Genomic DNA, 25,813 nt, shown 5'->3' with positions numbered 1-25,813 from the left:
TTGTAATACTGTAAGTGCAGCACGAGTGTGGAACAAGAACACCGTGTTTCTAAGCAATTTGTCAAATAATTAAATTATGCACACAATAACTAGCTGGCTCAATTATATTAGCCGGTCTCCATCATGTAATATAATTTCTAGTGGCTGTTTAGGCACTAATAGCCTCAGATCTTTTTAACTGTGTCTGGTGCCAGCTGCGGTCTGCATGACGTCTTTCTGTGCCAAGTCAAATCCCTTGAATGGAAAATTCATGGCTCAGTTTCCAAGCCCCCGCTCCTTATGGAAGTTCTAAAAAGCCATTTGCAATAAGGATGCTTCAACCATTGAATATTAGTGAATTTCTACTTCAGTAAATAAAAAGCTTTTTGGTTTGCTTTTTCTTTTCTGCCATTTAATGGCATAAAAAAGGGCTTCATCAGAAAAGGCTGGTATATTGAGATGCTATAATTTTGTTTCTAGGAACATCAAATAAATACATGGCCTTTTTGGCAGATCATACAGGTGTTTAAACATCTTTTTGCCCTCCTCCTACAAGAATATTTTCTTCCTTTTTCAACCATCATTCCATCCTTATTTCTGCGACTCTGCTACCTTCAAAAGAGAAGCAGCAAAATTTAAACAAAACCCCCAAATTAAACAAGTGGGGGTGACTTAGGAACACTGTTTATAAAAGTGCTTTTCTTCCCAAGCCCATGGTCCTAATAACACCTGACATACCATTTCACAACCTGAGCAATGCTGGAAGAGGCTTCTTTCCAGATCACTAATTTGAGATGGTTTTTCAGTTACTGGGATTGCAGCAGACATACATCATCTCCACGGCTAACCCTTCATCAGCGACATGCTGCAATTTCCCATTGCATTGTGCAAAGCCTTGGCTGTGACATTTTCTCTGGTCACTTCATGTGGGACATGACAATGGATGCCTCAGCTCATCAAGGGCCCTTTTTAAATGCATTAAGAGGAATACAAGATAAATCAAGTAATCAATAAAATGTCTACTTGCCTACCCTTTGCCTGCCAAGACTCAACCTCTGAAGAGTCTCATACATGCAAAATCTTCCCCTCTCCCTGCTTCCCTTGCACTGGATTTGTGCAGGGAAAGCATTAGGAGCCCTGAGTAAGAACGGGTTCAGGGATTAGCACATAGCAACAGACCTGGGAAATGCAGATTGTGTTCCTTGCTCTGCTACTGGCTTTCTTGGACACCTGACACACACTCAGGTCCAGCTCCACAGCTTGCCCCCCACTGGTACTCACAGACACCCCAGTAAGATTCACCCAAAGCTGCAAGCATCGAAGTCCCCAAAAGCTTGGCTTTTTCTGGGCCCATGTGTGCAAAACCACGCAAGCACCAATACCATCCCACCACCAAGGGTCACTCTGTTTCCAGGGACAAGCTGAGGTCTGTCTGCTTTATGAAATTACCTTCTTCCACAGGCAGGGCAATTTTCAAAGCAAACCTTTCAGACTTGAGGATCGATGTACTGGGCTAAGGCACAAAATGGTATTCCTCCAGGTATGTTTTCTTGTGTATTTGCCTCTTCCATCACTTTCTTAACATTTTGATTTTACATCTGGCACCACCATTTTCCCCATCAGCCATCAACAACAGAAGACTGGATTTAAAAATGCACAGAACAATTTAAGCTCTTTATATGCCAGGGCAGAAGATAACTTTCCTCCACCACTCCTCAGTCCCATGGACTTCTTAAATAAAATGAAATCAAAGGTCAAGCTTGCACAAATTAAAATGCCTTTGTTCACTGCACTCTCATGGTCAAAAAAAAAAATCAATTGGAAGCTCACTCCTTAAAGAAGGTCAACATATTCACATGCATTTCAGCATCTATGTCTACCATGATGGGTCAGGAAATAAAGCTAATAATACAGCAGCATTCATGGTCCAGTACACCCATTTCTCTTAAAAATCTTATTCTTATTATGTGGGTGCTTCATACAAGGACAAAGTGAGGACCTGGTGAGCAAAGCGTCCCCTGGATAACTTAAGAATTAAAAGCTTTTCCATTTTAAATTAGAAATGTGAAGCTTTATTGCTGCAAATGACTTACAAAAGCTACTCTTTTAAAAACAAACAACAAAAATGAGTAATCTAGCTGATTATGATGCCTTCAAAGGCATGAGGCCAGTTCCATTAGCTGTGGATCTGACCCAACAGGCTTAATACATCTGCAAGTACTAACAAGAGGGAGCTCAGGTCTGTTTAACATTCAATCAGCAGCCCGTGCTGCTTTATAAATAGAGAGAATGAAACATTACATGGAAAAAAAATGTATGAGTGAAGCATTTCACTTCCCTGATTATTATTTTTTTTTAGCATTCTGTGGTTTGGCTATAAGACTCAAAATGCACTTCATGACAGTCAATAAACTTTGCTTTGGCTTCAGTCAGCTGAAAACTCTTCTCCTCTGTTCCATTCGGTCCCTTTTGCTACATCAGCCAAACTAATATTAAGCATATTTCATTCAACCTCAAACGCTGACAAGAAAATTACTCAACAAATAGGGCTTACTGTGGGGTGGCAGAGGTACCAGAAGGAAACATGGTATTGTATTGTTGAAGACAAAGACACAGTGTAAGAAATCATTCAGACTAAATGGAAACTGCAATTACATTTCATAATTAGAGGAATGGGTATCTCCATGCAGTCCCTTATGAAAATCTTTTTCAAGCATTTTGTTCCAAAGCAAAGGGTCAGTGGAAGTTTCTGTTCTGTTACTACTTTCTTCCTCCAATGTATCATGGTCTGGAGAATTTAGATTCAGCAGGTCTACCCCACAAACCCTTAGTCACATGACTATTCACTATGACTTCCATTTTTAGACATTTTCTGCATAGCAATTAACTTTCTTCTTCCCTCCAAAAATCAATTAAAGGAAAAAAATCTCTTCAGCTGATTAGTCTGTCAGTGCTCGCAGATGGCAAAAATAAAATATATTTGAGGTCCTTTATCTGACTTTGCAAAAGAGTACGTGTATGTGTTTCTGTAAAAAAGAATACAAAACAAGAATACACTTTAAGGAATGATCCATTTCACATAAAAAATGTCTTTTTTTTTGCTTTGCTTTGCTAAGTGGTCCCTAACCCAGTTGCACAGAGCACTCTAGTTAAATCAAAATATACTACTCTTGCATGTGTTTTTGACACAAAAACTCTTCCTGGCTTTACCTTCTTGGGACCTGGCCTGTACCAGAAAGCCATGTATTAGCTGGGAACTCTTACAAAACCCACAGACTTTTACCCAGACGAGGGAAAACTTGCAGGGTTTATAGCACCATACCTGGGGATGTGATCAGAAATACCTGTGTTCTGGCAGCTGAGCCACAAATTCACATTCCATTCATCCTCACAGCTCCAAATTGTCACTGATGATCACAAATGCCTCCATCAATCTACCTCCATGCAAGCTGTGAGACCAACTAGGACAGAAATGACCTATCCTCTTCTCTGCCCATTACAGCCAGAGGAAGAGAAGAATGATTTCTGAGCTCAGGCAGAAAGATGATGAGCAACATTTCTCACTTCCTTTCACATACACACATGAGAGTCTGAATCCATGCAGGTGCTAGTTTGCTTCAGATGTAAGTAGACACAAGGCTAGGCAGGGCTGGGCGGTGGGCGAAGAAACTGTGACCCACTGCACTGCAGTGGAAAATATTCAACCTTCAAAGACAAGGCAAAGAGACAACTCACTCCATTGCTGTCTGGAGAAGACTTCGGTGAAATGAGGGCTGCCTGACACCCCTGCAAAAAGAACACACCCACTGCATCTGAGCCCACTGGGAAAGGAGATTGCCTGATGATAGTTGAGAACTCCCAAAGGAGTAAGCCTCCAAATCAGTCCCTGGAGACTGAAATCAACCCCTTCATACTGACAGCTCTCCAAGCCCCTCTTTGAATGCAAGGCTCGACAGGACACCATTATACCATCCCCGATGCTGGTGCCAGCACAACAAGATGCCTGAATGCTATTGCCACTGCTCCCCTGTGCCTGCCACCTTTCTGATTTGCCTCCACTTTGTCCCTTTTTCTCCTGGATCACACAGCCCATTTGAGTGCTGTGCAGCCTGGAAACAACATCTCAGCCACATTAGCAATTATCACCAAAGTGAGAAAAATCTCTGTGTATTAGAGCGTGTTCCCTCCCTCGAGCACCACTCACATTAGTCAGTGTAATGGGATCTTTCAGCAGCCACTCTGCATCTTCTAGATAACCAATGTGATGTGGCAGTCGCCATGGTAACATTGTTATTGTTAGCATTAAAAAGCAGTAAGGAAAATTGTCCTGCTCACACTCAGAGGAGTCCTTTCTCTATGGGTTACTCCTGCCCTGTAGTAACTTAACAATTAAAGGAATCTTTAAATTTATTTAGCTATTGAATGGGCACAATGAAAAGCGCCATGACATTTTACCAGGATTCATTCCTTTGCAGGTTAGAGGAAGAACTATCAGCATAAAGCAATAGGCTACAGGTGAAAGCAGAACATCCTATGGAGAAGTCTGCAGGAACTATGGCACGGAAGGGGAGTTTGGGAAGGGGGAGCGGGGAGAGCAGAAAGAGGAATGCCACATTTGGGGCTCTGTGTGCGTGCAGCAGAGCAAGGGAGAGTTGTCACCTACACAGCTGCAATGGTCATGCACCCTTTAAAAAGAAGGGCAGGGTGGGCAGGTAGATATCTGTGTGCATTTGGGGAAATGAGGCATTTCTCAAAGCTATCCTCCTGGTACAGTCATTTGGCACACAGCAATTCTCTGCACCGCAGTGTACAAGACACCTTGTGCTCATGTCTCAGTGGACCTTACCCACAGAAATAAAGTGATCAAGACCTGCTCCCCACCTTCCTCCAAAAGCATGCAAGCCTGGAACTCTCCTTTCCTCTGAACCACAATGCCTGTGACATCAGGCCTCTTCCACTACAAGATCTACCTGAATACCCAGGGGATTGGATGGGTCAGATTCTAGTGGTGCAAGCAGGGGTAGCATCTTCTGTTTCAGCAAAGCTATTATCAACAGCAAATCAAGCTCTGGCCTTGGCCCAGAAAAATCTTTCTTAATTAGGAGCCAAGTATTTCAGATACTGGCTTGTTATTGATAATGAACAACTATTGCATCAATGTCTGTTTTGTAAGGTCTGGCTGGAGACAAACCAATTTTGTTCTAAGTCTTTCACATTAGGTCAGAGAAAAATAATTGTTTCAGTATGAGCATTTCAATGACACAAACATTTGAATGGGTTCACTATATTTTAAAAACCTGATGAAAAGTGTGGTGAATAATTCCATCCACTGGATCTGCATGTATCAGAGCAGGTTCAGGGTGGAGGGAGGAGAGGGTTGATCTAATGATAAGAAATATATTGTCATTGCATACTCAACAGGAATGGATTACACACCCAGTGACTCTGAAAACAGATCTTGCCAACTCATAGCAAAAAGAATGAAGTTTCCAGTCTTCTTCTGTGACGTAATGATCAATATGTGCAGATGATTTTTCCAGGAAGATAAATTGCTCACAAGAAAATACCTTAAATATCTCTATTTTCCCCCCATACACCCACTCTCAACTTGTTCTGTTAAAGGCAAGTACATAGTCTAATTATTCCAACTCTGAAAGGCTGATAACTTCAGCTTTCTTAACAAAATGATCCATGAAAAGGAAAGAACTGTGGAAGACTTGAGAAGTCAGATAACTATGGTAGTTTACTATCACCCAGCTAATAGTTATTAAATCACTGTCTCCCTGAAGAACCAGTAATGAATGCTCTATGGCATTTGGTGATAACAGAGGTCAAACTGGTTGCACGTGAACTTACTTGTGTAATAAAGAGAGCAATTTGCACAAAAACAGTAACCAACAGGCAGTTGTGTGTGTCAACCCAGTGCTCCGTATTGTAAGCCTATGCTGGAAGGCCACTACAGTGCCTTTTCTGGTGCTATTTCGAGACAGAAAAATCTGGGCAAACTCAGGGCTAGCACAGGTCTACCTACACTCACTGGGTCTGACTGGATCAAGCACAAAATCCATCAGCAACTATTCTCCAGCTTGTTCTTTCTTAAGCAGGGTGTTGATGTCTTGAACACAAGCTCTAGCTAAGCGACAGTAAAGAATGTGGGTAGAAAACCACTCTTCACCATTTAAGTGCTTCTGGTTGATTTCTGTGTGACCTGGACTGGTTGGAAGACGAAAGGAGTCACTGGAAACCCTGTCTTCCAGAAGTAACAAGATTTTTCATTCAATGGATAATCTGCTTGAAAAGCAAAAGAGCATTTGATCTCATTTCAGTATTGACAGAAATAAGGGCAGAAACTCACAAGAATGGAAATACTTGCATATGAGAGAATGTTCTTTAAAGCTGTAACATAGGATACCACTGGCAAAAAGCAGCAGTAAGCCCCACCTCCAATGCAAAGTGGTAGATCTGGTGTCCAACAAAGGAACATGATTCTATGATAGACAGATCATCACATTTGCAGACCTTTTCTAGTGCACCTCAGTGTCATCACTAGATGGTAAAACATGGTAACATGTACTGCCTCCAAAGCATGCAAAATGGAAGGTGAACACCAGTCACTTTTCCCCTCCAGACTGAGAAACCTTGGTATATGTCGTTACTGCAAAATAAGATCTTTGCAGCAACTTCCTAGAGGGACACACTCAAAAGGCATAAACTGGAGGAGGCAAGGTCTATAAATCACTGCCAGTCAGCTTAGGAAAAATGTTGTCATTGCTTCTCTGTGGAGGAGTAAAATGATAAAAGAAATTTCTTTTATGTATAGATGGCTCAACCATAACACTATTTTAACATCATTTTCTTGTAACACATCTGCACACAACTATTTAAACATTGGTTATAAAGTATGTATGGGGTGACTCATCCAGCTGAAGAATAAGCCTAATTGGTCAGACTTCCAGGACACTGTGTGCTGAGCTATAGAGAATCATAATCTCATCTATTAGGAGATGTGACAAGTTGCAGAAGCTATCTAAAATTCCTGGAAGAGGTAGTGTGAAATAAGAACCGTTGCCTAGGGACAGTCTCTTCTTTACGATTAATTAAAGAGCTCAGATCTGTGCTATTCTGGATGGATGAAAAATATGCATGCATAAGCTTAGATTCTGGCTTTGGCTTGCTCATGCAAGAAAGTTGTCTAATAATTCATTAGCCTCTTCAATAAAAGATACCCAAAAGGCGGAATAAAGGGCATCTGTGGATTTGACTGCCATGTTCATATGGTCCCAAAATTTCCCCCAGAGATCCTGCTCTTCTGTATAATGCAGCTACACGACTTAGAAAAAAAACACAACAACAAACAAAACCACCTTGGGAAGAGTTTCCTTCTTCCCTGAGAACATTCCCATATCAAGTGACCATAAATAGAGGAAAGAAAAGCACTTCGTTGATTGACACAGGAATGTTAAAAACCCTTCCAGAGAGATTATTAGTGGGTAGGGAGCACAGTCATAAACGTGGAGCCCCAGCAGAATTTTTCCACAAGTACTTAGTAATGATATTCCCTTTGCCATATTTCTGTTTGAAATTATGATAATTCTACTCTTTGGGTGAAAAATAAAATACAAGACATCTCACTTCGTTTTCTCCAGGATATCAAAGCAGTGCAATAGAAAACAGGAGAGGACCTCTTGGCTGTTTCTTTGCACCTTCCTACTGTCCTGTCTCTTTCCCCAGCATCTGGGTACCAGATAGTCCTCCTCATACACAGATTAGTAGAGCCATAGTAGCAAAATTTCTCCCTGCGAAAACCCTTGAATTCAGGCATTGCTATGGACTCACACTAGTTGTACATGCATTTCCCATACAGATCCCACTTACATGGAGTGCGCTAAACCAATGGACCATCTACACTTGGATGGACTTTTTGCCTTTCCCTCCATAATTTCTCTTTCAGAAATCAGTGGGATCATTTACTTGCTTTTGCCAGTGTATAGCTACCAACAGCCTGGCTTAAGTATAAATGAACGCTTTAATTTTAATCAGTGTGTTAGCAAAAAGGTGTGGATGGTATTTCCAACACACCACATACTGGAAGGCTATACAAAGCAACCAGCCAGCAAAAGAAAATACAATTATCTCATTTATATTATCTTTTTTTTTAAGCTTTTAAAAGTGTAGCCAAACTGAGATAATAAAAGTTAAGTATTTACTATTATTTCCTCTTACAAAAAACAAATGTAAAATGATTTCATCAGTACCAGATAATAAGCCTGCTTATAACCAGAGGGCAGTATTTTTAATAACTGCACTAAAAATATGCACTGATATAAAAATGTGGTGCAATAAAAAAAAGGTACAAAAGGTAATGAAATATTACCTATTATCTCAGCTCATTTTTGTCAGGAAATAATACTACAAACTTAATATGATACATGGAAGCCTTATGAAAAGCAGGCAGGGAGAGGCTTATAGTCTTATCCAGTATTAGACGAGAGGCTAAGTGATTAATAAGTTGACATTGAAGAGCACAGCATGGAAATCATATGGACTTTAGGGAAAGGAAATAGTTTCAAAATGAAACTGTCATGCCGCCAGGCTGCATAGGAAGAGGCACAGCTTCCACAGCCATCCCCACCGTGCAGCAAAGGGGAAAGCAGCTTAAACCTCTGTCAGTGCTGTGCACGCAGCTGGAGCCTCCGGTGCGCCCACTCCTGCTGCTGTGCAGTCCTTGTGCACACACAGGTGAGAGCAATGGGAGAACTGCACCAAAAATAGGAAGGGGAGAGGAAAAAATACATTGCAAGGAGAGGTCTGAATGCAACAGCAAGTTGGCCATTTGAAGAATGGGAAAAATAAGATATTCTATAGAAGGAGTTGAGATGAGATTTATCCATAGCAGTGGATGAGCTATATATCTAACTTATGGGCCTCCAGCATACACAGTGAGTACAGATGAGATGTTCTTGATTGCTTTTTTAAATTAGGATTTAAACTTGGTCTTACCCTGACCTTAACACTGCTCAAGGCTCCAGAATTAAGTTTTAAATACCCAGTGAAGCACCGCTACTTACAATATCAACAATGCCATTTATGGCAGGTCACTTCACTTCCAGGAAACTCTACATTTACTGTTGTTTCTCAGGCACATTGTGTCTGGTTCTGATTTGTACATTGCTCACACTGGAAAACGTCTGCTGCGGTTTCCAAGACTGGGGATTTAACTGTGGTTAATTCACTGTTTGCTGTACTAGTGGTACCAATGGAGAGTCACTACTGGTGGTAAATAGGTACTACCCACGCAATAAGATCAGTGAAGAATTCAGCCAAAATCAACAGAGTGTAAGCCCCTGGTAAGTAATTTAGACCAAAACATGTGATGTCCACTGAAAAAAAAACCCAAGAAGCTATAAACATTTATTCATAGACCCCTTTAGAATAAATTACAGCTTTAAATACCCTGGACGAAAGCAACAGAACTGCCCTTGTGAAATATATGTTAGTGAATTTCTGGAAAAAAACAGAAAGAGTGCCATTGTGTAGTGCTTCAGAAGAGATCAGCTAAACATTTCTCCTTTCCATAAGTTGAACAAGCCTTACCTTGAAGTTTATCAAGGATGAATGGTAACAATTTTTTCTGGATCACATCCCAATTTTAAAAGTGATAGTTTTCTTTTAAAATACTAGAAAATAATTATAATAAACTTTTTTATTTCTTGCAAAACTAAGAACCGGGCCTAATGAAAGACTATTCAGTTCCTTGAGTCATTTGCTGTTAATTCTCAAGGATGATACCCTTTCACAAAAATTTATAAGCCCAGCTTTGCAAGGAACACAACTATAGCTACGCACTGCATACTCTCTCTGTTTTCTACTCAAGTCATTGATATTTCCTCTGACTTTGGAAATGTGAAATCAGATCTCACATTTTTATCACTCCCATGCTCTGTGGTTTAGGAAAAGGACCATATCTTCTCAATGAAAAGGGAGAAAATGCTAGCAGCTACACGCTTGGAGGCTAATTTTAGGAGGAACTGAGCCATTCTGATATGCAACAGTCAACAGGAACTGAGGGCATTCAATAATTCATGAGTTTCTTTCCATGTCTGAGTAAAGCCTGTTGAAAATTTCTCAAGGAAACATTTTTCACCAGAAAATTCCAATTCCTGTGAACGAAAACTGCTTACAGCACAGGATATGCTTGGATACTTGTCTAATATATCTTTTTTTATCCAGTTTGAAATGGCTTTTAATCTATAATAATATAATTATATAATAAGTAAATATTTTAAATATCAAGAGTTGTTTGACTACAAGACAAAAGAATATTTAAAAGGCAAAACAAACTTTCAATCAATCTTCACTGTGATTTTTTAATTCTTTTTAAACACAAATGTTTGAGAAGAAGAAAGATTCAAACTTGGTTTACTTTCAGTTTGTGCTGGAAAATATTTTCATAACTTTTCCTGGGAAAAGGAAAACTTACTTTCTTACTTTAGATCTAGTTATGAAGGTATTTTCATGCCTGTCTTCAAAAAAAAAAAGCTTTATACTCATGCAGATAAACCTCTCTTTGACCCTAGTGATGAGTGGAGTGTTAAATTTGTTATGTCTTTACTGTCACTTTGATTCAGTTATTTTAAAATGAATGGCATTTGCATCAGAAGGCAGCAGAATAACCATTTCTTACCTTTAGCCTTTCTGTTACACCATCAGTGAAACTGACTGTGAATTCAGCAATTTTGGGCACTCTGAGTTTTCCTTTGTTCTTCTGGTCAGGCTGGTATTCTGTTCTTGTTTTCACAATTACCTGGAAAATACCAACACTTTTAAGGCTTCTGCACACAGCATACATTTTTTTTGTTATCTAAGCTTTTCTATATAAACCATCCCATGGACCTACACAAGTATCTTAAGAATCACAAATTCACACAAACTCATCATACTCTCAGGAACTGAGAGAGACAGATACATAGGCCTAAGACAGTGATCTTATCTCACTGCATCTTAAAATAGCTGACAGCAAAGTGCTTGACATCCACTTTCATTTAGGACTAGGCATATAATTCTTATATCATATTCAACAGGCAGAACATGCAGAATAACAGCCCATCCTAAAGAAGAGCCTCACTTATTAAAAGCCCCATCCTAACAAGTTCCACTGAAGCCAATTTAAATTTAGGCCATTTGGTGTCTCATTTATTCAGGCTTCAGATTATCAATATTAATCTCATACTATCACCTTGGGTTTTCCCCAGACAATCTCAGTGTCATTTGCTGACTAATCCAGGTCCTACTAATCTTATAAAAATGAGGTGTCTTATGCCAGTGGAGAAGCCGTAAGTGGCTTTTAAAAGGATACAGTCAAATTATCAAAATTGCATTGTCAATCTACATTGAATTTATTTGTAATCTAGAATGACCTTAAATATTTTGGGTGAAATGCACCCACTGCAAACACAAAAAAGGTAACACCTAATGCCAACTGTTCCCAGAGGGGACGAGCATCAAGGCTGTGCTCTGAAACTAACAGCCCTTCAGAGGAGTGAGCGTATCCATGCCATTATACACGAGAATCTTAAAAGACTACCCATCCATGAGCCTATGCAGCTAAATAGTGTCGTGAGAGCATGCCGGCGTAGCCACACTATCTTACTCTAGCTGGAAAATGCAAGAGAAGACAAAACAGCCCTGTCTTCAGCACTGGCCGAGAGCTGGAGCTCATTCCTAGAGAAGGGGGCTGTGGTTGTGAGCATACACTACCGATGCACTCCTGCACAGGACTCCCAACCCAGGGACAAGGCCCACAAAGCATACAACAGTTTGGTGTGGTTTGCAAGGTTTGGATAGGTTAAACACAAAAAGGATAGAAAGAACATCAAAGCTCTCAATCCCAGGGCCAACACTTCCACTTTTTGACCTTCCATTCTGAATTGCAGGACTACACAGCCATCAGCCCTGCCAAGGTGAAAATTAAATGCTCCAGGAGTGGTGACTGGTTCATATGAGAGTGACAAGACCGACCCTAAAGCTCTCTGTTAGGAATAAAAAGTCTTGAAGGATTGAAAAAGATTAAGTGATGCACAAGGTTGAGTTACCAGCTAGTGAAGAATTTATTTCCAAATTAAGATAGCAAAGTCTGGTTTGGACCAGAGAAGACCCCAGCTATTTAATCCTCCTGCACTTAATGCTATGTGAAAATCAGTGAGAGAAAATCAGTGAGGAGTCATAAGCCAATTTTCTGGATTCAAATGCAAATCATTAAAGACTGATGAATATTTACATCCTTCAGCAATTCCCTCTCAATAATATTTATTACAGTAGCATTTGCAACATTAACACTTGGGAAGAAGAGGGGACAAAAAGCCACTCAAATATATTTATGTTAGCATTTTGTAACTCAGGATATCTGATGACACAACACGGATGATGGGAAATGACCCATGGGGGCAAGCTTGATTTGGCGGGTTTGGGATGAACACCAACCCTACTCTGAACCTACTATTGCATCAAACCCTACTGTTCTCTAAAATGCACTCCAGCACGCTGTGGACCAAATAAAGCACAGCTTCCTCTCCAGTCAAGAAAAACCAGCCCAGGTTAGCTCTGAGCTATGAGTAAGCAATAACCTCATTTTCTCACTCAAAAGGAGCCAAGTGCACTCAGGACTCCGTGCAGCTGGCCCCCACCTTTTCAGTCTTCTCCCTGCCCTTTTGTAAACCCAGTACAGTAAATTATGGAGTGTCAGCCATCAACACCAGCCAACCAGTGTTCAGAAACGGCACTCATTCTGTTTTCAAACCTACTAGTCACAATATCCAGTTCTCCCAAATTCATGTGTCCTGCTTAACGCAAATCTTAGTTGCAGACAACATTTTTTAATATACACTTTTCCACAAACTCTAACATTAGGTCTTAATGAAGGACCACGAAGCCAGAATATGCTAAAAATAAATTAAAAGCCTTACTTGTTTCTAGATGTAATTTAAATTTCTTCCTTTTTTTTTTCATTAACGCCAGTTTTCTTAAGGGTATTTTTTAACTGTTGTTACATTCAACCTATAAGCAGGAAAGTTTGGATTATACTGTCTACAGAGATACAGCATGAGACTGAAAATAAGCCCACACAGCCCTTCACAAGGCATCAGATTCAAGTCCAGTAGCAATGTCTGTGAATAAATAAGTAAGCTCAGTCCCCAGCCAGCTCAGAAGCTACTTGAAACACAATTCGCTGAGTGTGCCAGCAGGGAAATGGGTGTGTGCGCAGAGCCATAGTCATCCTGCTGGTCAGTGTTTTGCAGAGACGTTTGCAGAGGTATCAAAAAGCTTTCATAGAGGAGGTAAGAACTACCTTTGCTAAATGCCTTTTGGCATTGCAAAAGCTAAATATCTGCTCTCCAGAAGTATCTTTGTCAGACACCTGGTGGAATTACTCAGCAGAAGAAAGCCAGGGCAGTCAATAAGATCTCCTCTTTAAAGGAGAGCACCGAAATAAACTGACAAAGGGCAAACAGAAAGCTGAAAACCTGTAGTGTGGGGGTAGCATTCAATATTGTGGCAGTAACGATAAAAATGCAATTTTGCTGAGGGCACAGGGTGCACATTTAGAAGTTCAGTCCCCTGCAGTCTAAATAAATAAGCCTGAGCGTGGATCCCACTTTTACAGCAACGTTCACCCCCTCTTCATCCAACAAGCTGCCATCAGGATGCCCACGCAAAGGCTCTTGGAAATGGAGTTGTGTTCATCACACTCCTTGAGCCTCCTGCTCGAGTGAGACCACCCCAGTCAGGGCTACCTTAGCAGCATCCAGAGACAGGAGTGAATGCTGTCAGATGGTAAAACAGGGATACACACGCACCCCCCACACACAGTTTTTAGCGCAGCATTTGCTACGCTGACAGCCTCCCATGCATGTGTCAGTTTTGAGTGTCTCTGAAACAGGTTTAAATGAGAGCTGGTCAAAACGCAAAAGAACTTTTCTAAAGCAGAAAGTATTAACCTAAGTGCAAATTTAGCAAAGGCATAATTAATCTTACAAAGTTTTTTCTATATTTTTAGCATTATTGGATTTTTGCGGTTTTGGTGGTTTGTTCTGTTTTCATTTTCCAGTTTTCTGATTTGGGTTGGGTGGGAAAGGAGATTTCCTTTCCCCCTGTTCCCTGCCATCACTCCTTTTTCACCTTTTCTTTCCATTTTGTCACTGAGAAAAAATTCCTGGCAGTAAAGTCTTCCAGAAATTCTAACCAAATTGCTGTTGGATGTACAGTAATAAAAACCCCACTGACTCCACAGTCAGTGCAATGATCAGCGTTCATTTATCACTGGCTGCCCCAGAGCAGTTCCATGAGAGCCCAGGGCCCCGCTGTTTCAATGCAAACAAGGTACATTCATCTCACACCACGACAGGTTTCCTGGGAGAGAGACTGGCGTTTATTACAAACCGCAGCAAACAAAATGATCCCCATTCCCTCTTCTTGTCTGTTTTGCAGCTTTGCTGACTTCAGTAGAGTTGTTCTTGATTGAAACCGGTGAAAAGGAGTTTAACATCAGGGTCCCGTGTAGGTTGCAATTCAAAGCAAACTGAAGTGAAAGAAATGCTCAGCTCCTCATTCCCTTCTCTGCAATGCCGTCGTGGTGGCAATGAACTGCTGTAAGGGGGTAACTTCCAGAGCTGGCAGCGCTGCTTGGCTGGGCTCTGGCCTTGGCAGTACAGACAATAAATGCAAATAAGCAAACCAGTGCTTACATGGAGAACTTGAATACTCACAAAAAAGATAATTAGCCCCCTCCCCACCTCCACTGCAGCAACACCATTCTGCCCATTCTCTGCACTTGGCTTTCACTTCCTCCTGCACGCTCCGTAAGGCTTAACTCACACTCCTCGTGGTGAGAAGGGTCTGGCTGGTTTAAGTTGGCAACCCTAACCATGAGCTTATGGGGACAGAGATTTTTTATTATTGTTATTGTTGTTGTTGTTATTATTATTATTATTCCTCTCATGAAGCAACCTGCACACCTGCAAATGAAAATTAAAAAGCAAGCACAGCCCTATCAGCTTTTTGGATTGTTTGAGCCTTTGCAATTGCTGGATAGATACCCTTTGAAGTTTTTTGGACACTTGTCAGCCATTGTGTTTCATTATCAAGTCCCTGATTCAGCACCAGCTTACGTCTGTGCCTCACTTTGTATGTTGTGACCATCCACCAAAGAAAGAAGCTTCCCTGCCAGCTAAGTCCCGCCTATCTATAGCACTTAAAATCCAGTACTGTGGATGGAGTCTAGAAGAATACTAACTCAGGGGATCTTCCTGAAAACTGTGTTGCTGCTGTAACCTGTTCTTAAAGTTTTCACACTATTTCTCAGAGACCCTCCACCTTAAACTGCAGAGAGACTGTGCTGTTTATGACAGATGCAACAAAGGGGACACAATTAAATTACCTGGGACTTCCTTCATTTTACATCCAAAATAAAACTGTTCTTTGAAAGTTGCTTCCTAGCTGAAGTTTACAGACTGATTGTAAGAATAAAAGAAAAGAAAAATGGGCTTCCATGGAGCAGCAAAAAGACATGTCTAATTATGGGAATCGACACAGCCAGTCCTCTCAGCTTCCTCCAAAACTAAGTTTATTTAGCATTTGAACTCATTAACTTCCAACTCAGTGAAGCACTTAAGCATGCAAGCAGTCCTATTAACATCAGCAGAATTAGTCAGATATTTAAAGTTAAGTGTGCATTTAAGCGCTTTGGCCAGATCAGAGCTTAAGCTGGCTTCAATCACCTTCCCACAGCCAGCTGTAATACCGATGCTCAGGGCTCCAGTGGCATCCTTCAGTGAAACTGCTCAAAGCGCTTTATATACCAGCATGACCCCAGTATCCCCCTATTACTGAGGGAGGAGTAGGAGAAAAAAAGAGGGAAAAAAGAAACTTAGTAATATTCTGAATCACACCAGTGATTGGTGGTTGGGTCAGGAAGACAGACCACGGCTCGCTGCTACTTCCAGTGCACTGTGTTTCCTCAGGTTTTCATTAACTGAGTGATAACAGTAGCTCTAGCACATTCTCCATACATATATAACATTTGGGGGATTAGGGGCTAGCAAGAGATATGGCTGGGGTGGGTAGGAAGCTAGATGCTCGATGGAAAATAGCAGCTCTCTGCAGAATTGTTGTCCTCAGTCATCCCAGGTTTGCAGACGTAATAACACTCTCCATTTCTTGGATGGTTTTCACTTTCTGTTCTCTTTCTTGCATCTTCTGATTCCTCGTTCCAAGCCCTCAAATGCTTCCCTGCAAGAGTTCAGTAGCAGTCTATAGAGAATGGCCTGTGAAAGTTATAAAAACCCAAACACAACAGGACAACAAGCCATATCTATCATGCTGCTCCACACAAGCAAGATTTTTCTAATGATGCTGTTTGCTAATACATTTATCGAGTCCTAAACCTAAATGCAGTTATTATTCTAGGCTTAATGCTAGTGACACCACTGGAATCAATAGGAAACCTTTCCTCAGCTTTAATGAATGCAGGACCAGGTGCCTTCTCTGTAGCAATGCTTCGGAAAATTATAGGTGTGCTGAGGTGAGAAACAACAGATGAGAGTCTGCGTACACCAGCAGGAAATCCATCATCAACAACCTTGAGAAAGTAAACAGTAGGAGAGTGCTGGGAAATATAGAGATTTTGGATTCTGAAAGAAAAAGGAAGTAAGCTTCTAACCAAGTGGACTATATTAAAAGCATTTGTTTTCAGGAGGTAGGAGCAGAGTAGACATGAAATATGACAAATGGAAAAATATCACATTGAGCACGGAACCTTAAAAAGGATTTTCCTGCAATGGGATGAAGTAAGTGTTTCAGAAAATGAACTGATATGAATTCTGAGTCTTGTCGCAGACTGGCTAAATGTAACATCATTTATTGCCACTTTATATTTGCGTTTGAGCTCTATGGTTTTCCCTGAAGAAATGAGTAATAATATTTAACATAACTGGCATTGTGAAAATTTTAAATTATTCATTTGGAAAAGGACATGCAGCCCCGCTGTAATTCCCACTTCACTGCCACAGTGCATGTAATATATTGTGGTTCAGGTGCTGCAAAGTGCAAACCATAAAAATTTAAAATACTACTTCCCGGGATTATTAATAATGAAGAGTCTCTCACTCAGAGTGGCTTTCAGATTGACAGAGGAGATAAACAAAATGTGTTTCTCCTACCAAGGAGAAACGTTTCCTCCAGGTTCAAAGCTGGACTCTCTATTCCCACAAAATGGTTGTAACACACCCATCAGTTTCCATGTGTATTAGTCATGCTCACTTTTAAATGAAAATGAGACTCTTGGCTTCCAAAGACATACCAGCCTTCATTGCTTGCAGAGAGAGAGGAGAAAATATAAACTCATAACTGGCACCGACATTGTGGTTTCCTTTGCCTTCATTACCCAACTGAACACCGATAGCTGAGAAAGTCCTTAGACCAAGTCCCAGCTGCAGCATGCTGTCCAGGTTACTGATGATAGCACAGTGGTGACCCCTGGTCTTGGCACTAAATCTGCTGTGACTGAGTCAGTTTCTATGCTTACGTGCTACAAGCCAAGGGATGGCTAAAATTCACCACCTACTCGCACACAAAATACTCCAGTGACCTACGAGCTCTAATCCTCACACACAGCCAACTTCAAAAAGCAAATGAGATGCGCCCATTGCCAACTGTAGCTGAAGTTAAAATACCTAGCAGTAAAAGAGCATAGGAAAAGAGATGGAAAAATCATGTTTCAGGGCTTCAATCTCTTTCCTTGCAGGCTTAGGATGAAACATTCATAGACATGAGCAGATCCATGCCTACTGTAGCATCTCCTGGACCTCCTTCTGACTCTTGCACTGGCTACTGCTAGAAACAGGACATGTTCAACTGGATGGACAAGTAATCTGAGAATACCTGGCAATCACCAAATTCCCAGATGTTTAAACTACTAGCTCTTTAAAAACTTGCCCAAATAATTATGACTACGTCCCATCCCATGGGAGAGGCAGCTATGCTTCCAAATCTACAGGATGAACATATCTCAGCAGGCAGACTTCCCAGAGAATTATATTAAAATTGGCATTTGGGATGTATGTAACGGTAGTCCCCATGGCACCCTACTCACTATCTGAATACATGGATATATGGAATGCCTGAAATATCAAGCAGCAAAAACGAAGGTTAAAAAAAAAAAAGAGATGCCTGGGGATCAAATCCATAGGCAATGGAGAAAGCCACAGTCAGTAGAAACACTGCTTTTTTTTCCTGTATCAGCTCATCTAATGGAATTTGTGCTGGAAAATGAGTTTCACAGAGGGTGGTAGAAAAAAATGGTCTCCTGAATCAGTGCCAGGAGGATATTCCAGGCATAAGGAACATACAAAAGGACAAAGACAGCAAACGTAATCAGCCCTGGCATCACCAATGAAAGGCAGTACAAAGTGCAAAGGCTGCATTGGGAGCTGAAAGCTGCTGAGAAGGGAAAAGCATAGCTCACAAACACAAAGGGAGCTTGGAAATTATTCAGCTAAGTCTCCCTACAAATCCCTAGGTGACCATAACCATCAGGAACCTACAGTAGGCTGCGAAGAGGTGACAAAAATTGATTTCAGTAGATTCAGCCAGGAGAGGGCACAGCAAACCAGACAAAAGAATCAATCACTCGGCTGTAGTGATGGTAAATTGGCCAGGGTAAATTAGCAGAGCTCCCCACTGATTTCATCTAAACCATGCTGATTTACACTAGTCAAGAATTCTATCCAGTCTTACTCTCTAGAGCAGTAAGTAACTAGTATGCGGGGTTCACTTCAGTCTTGCTGAAATAACTTCCACCTGCAGCAATGGGCTTTCATGTTAGAATAAAGAATAGATTGCAACAGGTTTAGCCAAACATCCATACCATAACACACTTTTCCTGTGTCCGTTTCTGCTCTTTCTGCAGAACACAGCTCTAGGAATTGCAGTGCAGACATAACCAGGTTTAAGAGAGGCAACGGAGCTCACAAACCCAGACATGAGCTAGCTTTAAACAACTTAATTCAGACATGGATAGCAGTGCAGTTAAGGTGAGAAATTTCTGCACAGGCTACATAAAACCTGAGACTTTCCACATGCAAGAGCTGCAGTAGCAACATGCGTTATCTGTATGCAGGTGAGGCAGATGACTGCTACCCCAGGTGTCCGCGACGGCTGTGAGAACACGCTCGGATGGCAGCACAGCTCTGCTGCGACTGGACCGCCCGTCCGTGGAGGTGTTTGGTGTGCTGTAGGGGATACAGCAGCTGTATCCAAAGAAAAGGAGCATGAACTGCCAAGAACCCCAAGTAGGGCTGTCCAAGACATGCAAACAAAATCAAAAAGGCTACCCCAGAAATGCTGCACGGCCTGAGTGAGCGTTGCTGCAAATACTTATTACAGCTTAATGAGCAGAGGCAGTGTTTACATTCAAACACACATTTAGAGGACAAATGGATTTGCACAGTGCAGAAGGGGGACAAATGTCACATGACAGGAAGGCTCAGACCTTGGTACATGTGGGGATTAGGCAGAGTATCCCCAAGTGGAGAAAAGAAAGGATGGAAAAGGCAAGACAGCCTGCCCATTCCTTCCTATTTGCAATGCTCTCTTTATTCCCTTTCTTTTATTCACATTTTCTTTCCCTTTGCATCCTCCTCCTCCCTTTTACTCTTCCTTCCTTCAACTGCCACAATTACTAGCCCTGCCCCGTCTCTCCTTTTGCCATTTGCTCCATCCCACCAAATTCACCAGCAGCGTGAGCAGCAGCACAGGCAGCTCCCCCCATCGGGAGCCCCCCCAGACAGCAGCAGGGAAGGCTGAGCTGCCTCTGGCCCCACCACGAGTAGTAGCACTCTGAAACCATCTCCCCGCTGCCCTGACGGCATGTGCCTTCAGGCTGCCTCGAGCCACCGTGTGCCACTGGGCTTCACAGAGGGCAGGCTGACATCAGTATTTCAGGACAGAGCTGTGAGTAGTCCCCTAGGTACAAAAGCACTCATCCAGCGTACTATTAATTATGCCTGCTCAGCTGGTCAGGACAAAACATTATTTTCTGTTAAACCAATAGGGACAGGCTGCGAACACAAGGGACCCTCTGGATTTTCAGGAACTCTTGATTAGTCTGGGTAACCGCATGGAGAGGGGTGCGGCCAGGGAGGGCGAGAGGCAGGAGCACGGGATGGGAAAAGCATTTGAAGAGAGCAGTTACACCTTTTTTTCTTCTTTCTTGGGTTAGATGGCAGGAATTTGTCACCAGAGAAATTATTTCTCAAGCCTCCAGATGCATTCAAAATAAAGAACAATGGACCACATGATAAGCCTTCTGCAGCTTTCCCCACAAAAGAGATGCCGGATGTTTTTTTCAGCCCTGACAATAGCTTTCATGCACTTTTGTGTTATGTAAAATTAGGATTGTTACTGCCAGAACAGAGGCATTTCCTGCTGGATTATACTGAAGTGAGCCTACAAGACCAAGGGGTCCCCAGTTGTTGGTCTCATTTAAAATTTCAGCAGAACAGTATGGTCCCTGAAAAGCTGCATATCTTTTAGCATTATCATTGCAGAAACACGTAACGATTACAGCCAAAGCACTTTGTCTACGCCTAGGAAAACAAGTGAACATCTAGCCTTTTCCCCTTTGGTCCTAAAAGAAAAAAGGCTTCTTTTTTTTTGCTTTTTGAAAAAAGAAGAAATGAAATTCAGAGACATAAAAAGCCAGGTCAGGGGCTTGCCACCAGTGACGGCTATTATTCCTGTTACATAGATGGATTTCAGCAAAAAGGCCACACAAAAATTATTTAAGAGCCTCTGTCTCTGCCTTCTGCAAATGCCACCCCAGCAAGAGAACAGGGGGCAAGGGAAATGCTTGAAGATAGTCAATAAATATAAATACACAGCAGGCTTAGCCCCCTAGGGGAGAAATTACTGTCCTGGGTACATTTTTCCCCTTGCAGTAATACACCTGCTGGCAGAATGAGGAGAATGCTGATGCTGCAAGGAAGAATAGCACAAACCTTGGGAAGGGACATCCTCATTTGGTGGAAATAGTCATTCCAGTGGCAAATAATTTTAAAAAAGGTTGCCAAATGCAAACCTCCTGAATTCCTGCCTGGATTCTTCCAAGAGCATCAATGTGGAAGTCAGAGGGAGCTGCTAAGCTCGCAGCGCTTTGAAAAACAAGCCAGTTAAGAAAGCATCCCCAAAAGGACAGGCAATGAGTTTAAGCATACCTTTAAGAAAGTGTTTGGCCCTATCACCCCACACATGATTTCTTACAATCAAGGAACTATCTGAAAAGAGATGGGCTTCAGGGATTACAACACATGAGCAAAAGCCTCATTTTTACGTTCTTTCTCTGTATCCTTTCTCTGAAAGGGAAGCCAGACTCAGAAAACACTTTGAAAGAGAGGAAGCTAGAGTGAAACACCTACAGAGGTTAATGCTGAGAGTCACTTTGAGTGACTCTCAAGTGATCCAGTTACATAAATATCCTTAAAAAGCAGAAAAACAATGCATTTAAAGCCCTTAAAACACAATTTCCAGTCTGTAGATTCCAGAGACATACCATTCCAAAGGTGAGTATACTGACAAACAATAGGTTTCTTTTTCTTCAACTTGCATGCAGGTTTTTAGTCTAAGCCTCGACTGGAAAAATCCTATAGATTAACAGACCTTGCAAACCTTTGCCGTGCAATATACATCCTCCAGGGGAAGGCATTATTGCACACTGATAGTAACAACAGTTGGGCTGCCCCGCACAGACCTAGTATCCTCTTGGATCGCTAGTCAAAGCCTCCTTTACCTGATTCTCCTTTACCAGACAGACTGAAGTGAGAGCCAAGCACACAGCCCCAAGCTGCAGTAAAACCTCCTTGCTCTGATTTTGATGCACCCTGGATTGCCCCAGACCCAAGGTAAGATCCAGGTTGAGAGCTCACATCATCTTAAGCAAAGATACCCTCTAACGATGAAGAGAAGCCCAGAAAAGGGAGTATTTAGCAGGGTAATTTTTTTTTTCCTTTGATTCTAGATTTCACTTGCAGGAAAATGCCAGGGTGCACCAGTTCGTTGTTGCTGCAGTGGCAAAGGTGATGAGAGTGGCACCAGCTGGGGGCAGCCAGGGACCTGGGCATTGCCTCCTTGTGGTTACCAGGGAGCAGCGATGGGCTTGCATTGAAGAAACCCAGCGAACAAAGCCCTTCTGAGCTGCTGCATGCAGACCCCAACACCAAACCTGCTTTGGCTCCGGTCATTTACATGGCATCCCATAGAAAGTGCCTTGGCTTATGTCTTCACTCTCCCAAGCTAAAAATCAACTGCCGTCAGGTTTTAGAAATACATAGAAAAACAGTCAAATCAATTTCAGGGTTTTTTTTTTAGCCCTGCCTCCTGACTACAAGGCAAGTCCAAACAAGAATACACTCTGAAAGGCTTGAAATCCATCTCCTCCTCAGGCTCACAGTCTGACCGAATTCAGTAGCAGCTTTGCTTTCCTAAGTATAAAGCTGAAATTTCCCCGCATCACTTAACCTTTGCCCAAGCTCCTCACCTGAGGCTCAACTCCTTATTAGCAGATCTTTAAACAGAGCCTCTGCCCTAGGGTGAACTCACCCCAACAGAATCTGTTCTACAAAGAGCAAAGGAAATAGATAGTGAATTATTTTGCTTTTATCATAAACAACCTCTCCTCCTTGGGAAGGGATATCCAGTCGCCGTTAACTCCAGGCCTACTGCACACAGGAGCTAAACCACAGTCTGCAGAAATCAATACCGTTGACTCTAATGAGTTCTGAATCATGCTTAGCACTCCTGGAGATACATCCCACTCTTCCAGCAAAGTAAAATATGGATGTCAGTAGATGCACTGACAGTAATGTATGCTAATGAAAGTAATGTAACCTAACAACATGTGAATTATTGATGTAGGCATGTTTAAACAGAAAAATCAGCAAGGAATCACACCAGACCAATACACTCCAGTGTTTGTTCACCAACAGGCAATTGGAACGTGGTGGTTGTGAGAACACTCATTACCACTTTATTAGCTTGAAAGGACTTTTGTTAGGTTATCCATGTCTCACCTGATACACGAGTCATTTAAATTTCACATCGTGTGACACTGCGTGATGTCAATAAGCCATTTGTACTAGCATCAGATGAGCTACTTTTACACATCTATAGTTTCCTCTGAACTCTTCAGACATTTATGATAAATCATACTGTTTTGCCTGAATTATTTTCTTAATCTTATTCACCAGAGTCATAGATAAGGGCTGGTTTAGCCTCTCATTCACAATTCATGGAAGTGTAACTCTCCTGAATGCAGCAAAGTTGCTCCTGATTGCTGTGAGGCACATGGCAAATCAAACTAGCTCCTTTGTCTGGCACAGCTCTGGTTCCCAGGATGTCAAGAGAGTTGACTCAGCTCTATCATAAAATAAACATAGTTTGTCTATCTAGGCAGTTTTATCACATCCATCATCATGTTCTCCTAATGTATTTAGAGAAAATTCATTTTGTACTACAGCAAAAACAGGATATATGTTCAATAACCATCAGTGTTAATTTTACTATTATTCCATTATCCTGTGACATCTAATCATTCTGTCTGTGCTTTCAGGTGAGTTGGCTCCATCTCTGTGGTATCTGGGAACTACATTGCAGACAGGCTTTGTTTTTGCAAGGACTGTTGGGGCATATGGATTTTCACGGTCTCATCATGTCCTCACCAGGTTATATTGATATGCATCGTCACTGCATCGATACAGACAAAAGATTTCCTAGTACATACTGCATTGAAAAACCCCAACCACCAAACCACAGCCAATCACTGATGCACATTTCTGGACATTTTAGTGCTGCATTTGGTTCTGGGAGTATTGATGGGCAGGGGAGAAAGCTGTCCCCTGGCTGGAGCCAATGGGGGAAACCAACCCCTGGATTGCTCCATCCCCACCCCATGCAAGGGGAAACTCAGCCGCTCTCTTCTGAGAAATCAGCACCCTCAATGCCCAAATCAGCTCTGCAAAGCCACGGAGAACAAAACAAACCTTAACCGAGATAATTAAAATAGCTGCTTATTTCAGAAGAGTTACCACATTACTCTCACTGCAGGCAATTAATCTTACTGATAACAACGACACATTGTGAACCACTCCTCAGTTTCTCCAGCACTTGCAAGAGAAACACACTACGTCTTTTCCAGTTGCATTTATGAAGGAATATTTGGGGCTTTTTTGAGGAGAGAAGGAGTTGAGGGACAGCTGCGTGTTTATTTGCTGTGTTAAAACAGATAAACACACTATGAAAGATAACCCCTTTTTATTTATGGAATAAACACAATGCCACAGTACATCTCATCAAAGACCAGTAAGTCACCAAGGCAGTGAAAACTGAGGGGCATGTATGTGTGCGGAATCATGCAGGAGCGCCGTTCGATTCTGATTTACCTTTTCCGGAGCCGGGAACTGCAGGTGATTTACTTCCAAGGGTGTGATCAAAGGAACTGTCTGAAAACCATCTTCGTTGGATGGTTGTTTGCTGTTCTTGTCGTTCAAATTACTCCCCAGCTTCACCATTCTCGGACCTTGCTTTCCAGACCTAAAACCGGGGAGACGGTCAATGTCAGGGGGGAGCGGGACGGGGAGGATTCCTGCCTCACCCTGCTGAGTTGGACGGAGCGTATGGCTCACCTGGGCTCGGACGCCCCCATTTCTATACACCCCGCAACGCCGCTTGACTCCACACACACGATTTGCCCTGCCTCACGCTGACACCCCTCAAAAACCCCTCAAACCCCCCCACCGTCAGCCCAAACGGAGCGGCTCCTGACGCACCCACACCCCAAACCGCACCACCGCTGCCGAAAAACCCGCACACGCTGCCGGGGACGGGGGGGAGGCTCATGGCCGGTGGCCCCCAGGGGTGCTTTTGCATGACCCCCCCCAATTTTTTGTGTGCAGCTTCCCCTTTGAGGGTACAGCCCACCACACCCCGGGGGGACTCGCGGGTCCTCTCCTCCCAGCTCCCCGCGGGGGGTCGCGCCGCACGGGGGGGGGGGGGGGGTGGGGGGGGGTGTGCTGCGCCCCCCCCCCCCCCCGCCCCGCGCCCCTCCCGCCGCCCCCGAGCCCCTACTTACTGCAAACCAGGCGGTCACTGGCGGCGGCTCGGCCCGGGCGCTGCGGCGCGGGGGGGGTGGGGGGAATGGGGGGGGCAAGGGAAGGCGGAGGCGACGGAGGGAGGGTGGCGTGTGTGTCGGGGGGGGGGGGTTAAAGGTTTCCGTTAATTTGCGTCCGCGGTGCTGAAGGGACAGCGCTGCGCTCTGCGCTCGGCTGCAGCTCCGCAAGCGCGACTGAGGGCGGGCGCGGGCGGCAGCTCCCCCCCCCCACCCTTCCCCTTCCCTCAGCCGTTCCCCCCCCCGCGCTTTCCCTCAGCCCGCCCGCCCGCCCGCCGCGCGCGCACGCCCGCCCCGCGCGCCGCCGCGCGGCCTCGGGCACCCCCTGGCGTCCCCGCGGCGCACGGCGGGCCGGGGCGCCCCCTGCAGGCCCAGCGCGGCGCCGCGGAGGGGGCGCGGGGGGGCGGCGCGGGGGGGGGGGGGGGGGCGCCCCGGTGTCGTGCGGGCGCAGGGGCGGTTGCATGAAGGTCAGAGAGGGCCACGTGGAAGGTGTGACACTGCCACGGGCACCCCCGCGGTAGCAGAGGGGGCCGGGGACTGGAGGGGGTCCCCCAAAGCGGCCGTGGTGCCGCATGGAGATGGGAGTGGTGAGACCCCACCTGCGGCGCTGCGTCCGGCGCTGGA

The 25,813-nt window shown here is 43.3% G+C and overlaps 1 protein-coding gene across 1 annotated transcript in view; it reads right to left on the bottom strand.

Annotated features, from left to right (window-relative positions):
• The window catches only part of NSG2 (neuronal vesicle trafficking associated 2), a 35,580-nt gene extending 10,960 nt beyond the window's left edge, over positions 1-24,620 (bottom strand). The window contains exons 1-2 of the mRNA XM_082490098.1: positions 24,465-24,620; positions 10,664-10,783 (exon numbers count right to left, since the gene is read on the bottom strand). Of these exons, the coding sequence (XP_082346224.1) occupies positions 10,664-10,783; positions 24,465-24,593 (249 nt within the window). The 5' untranslated portion in view covers positions 24,594-24,620. The remainder of the gene's footprint in view (positions 1-10,663; positions 10,784-24,464) is intronic.
• Positions 24,621-25,813: the final 1,193 nt, after the last annotated feature.

Source organism: Vanellus vanellus, assembly GCF_965231255.1.
Source record: "Vanellus vanellus genome assembly, chromosome: 13".
Classification (NCBI taxonomy): Eukaryota; Metazoa; Chordata; class Aves; order Charadriiformes; family Charadriidae; genus Vanellus; species Vanellus vanellus.
The sequence above is the reverse complement of the archived record's forward strand: the minus strand, read 5'-3'. Positions and strand labels throughout refer to the sequence as shown.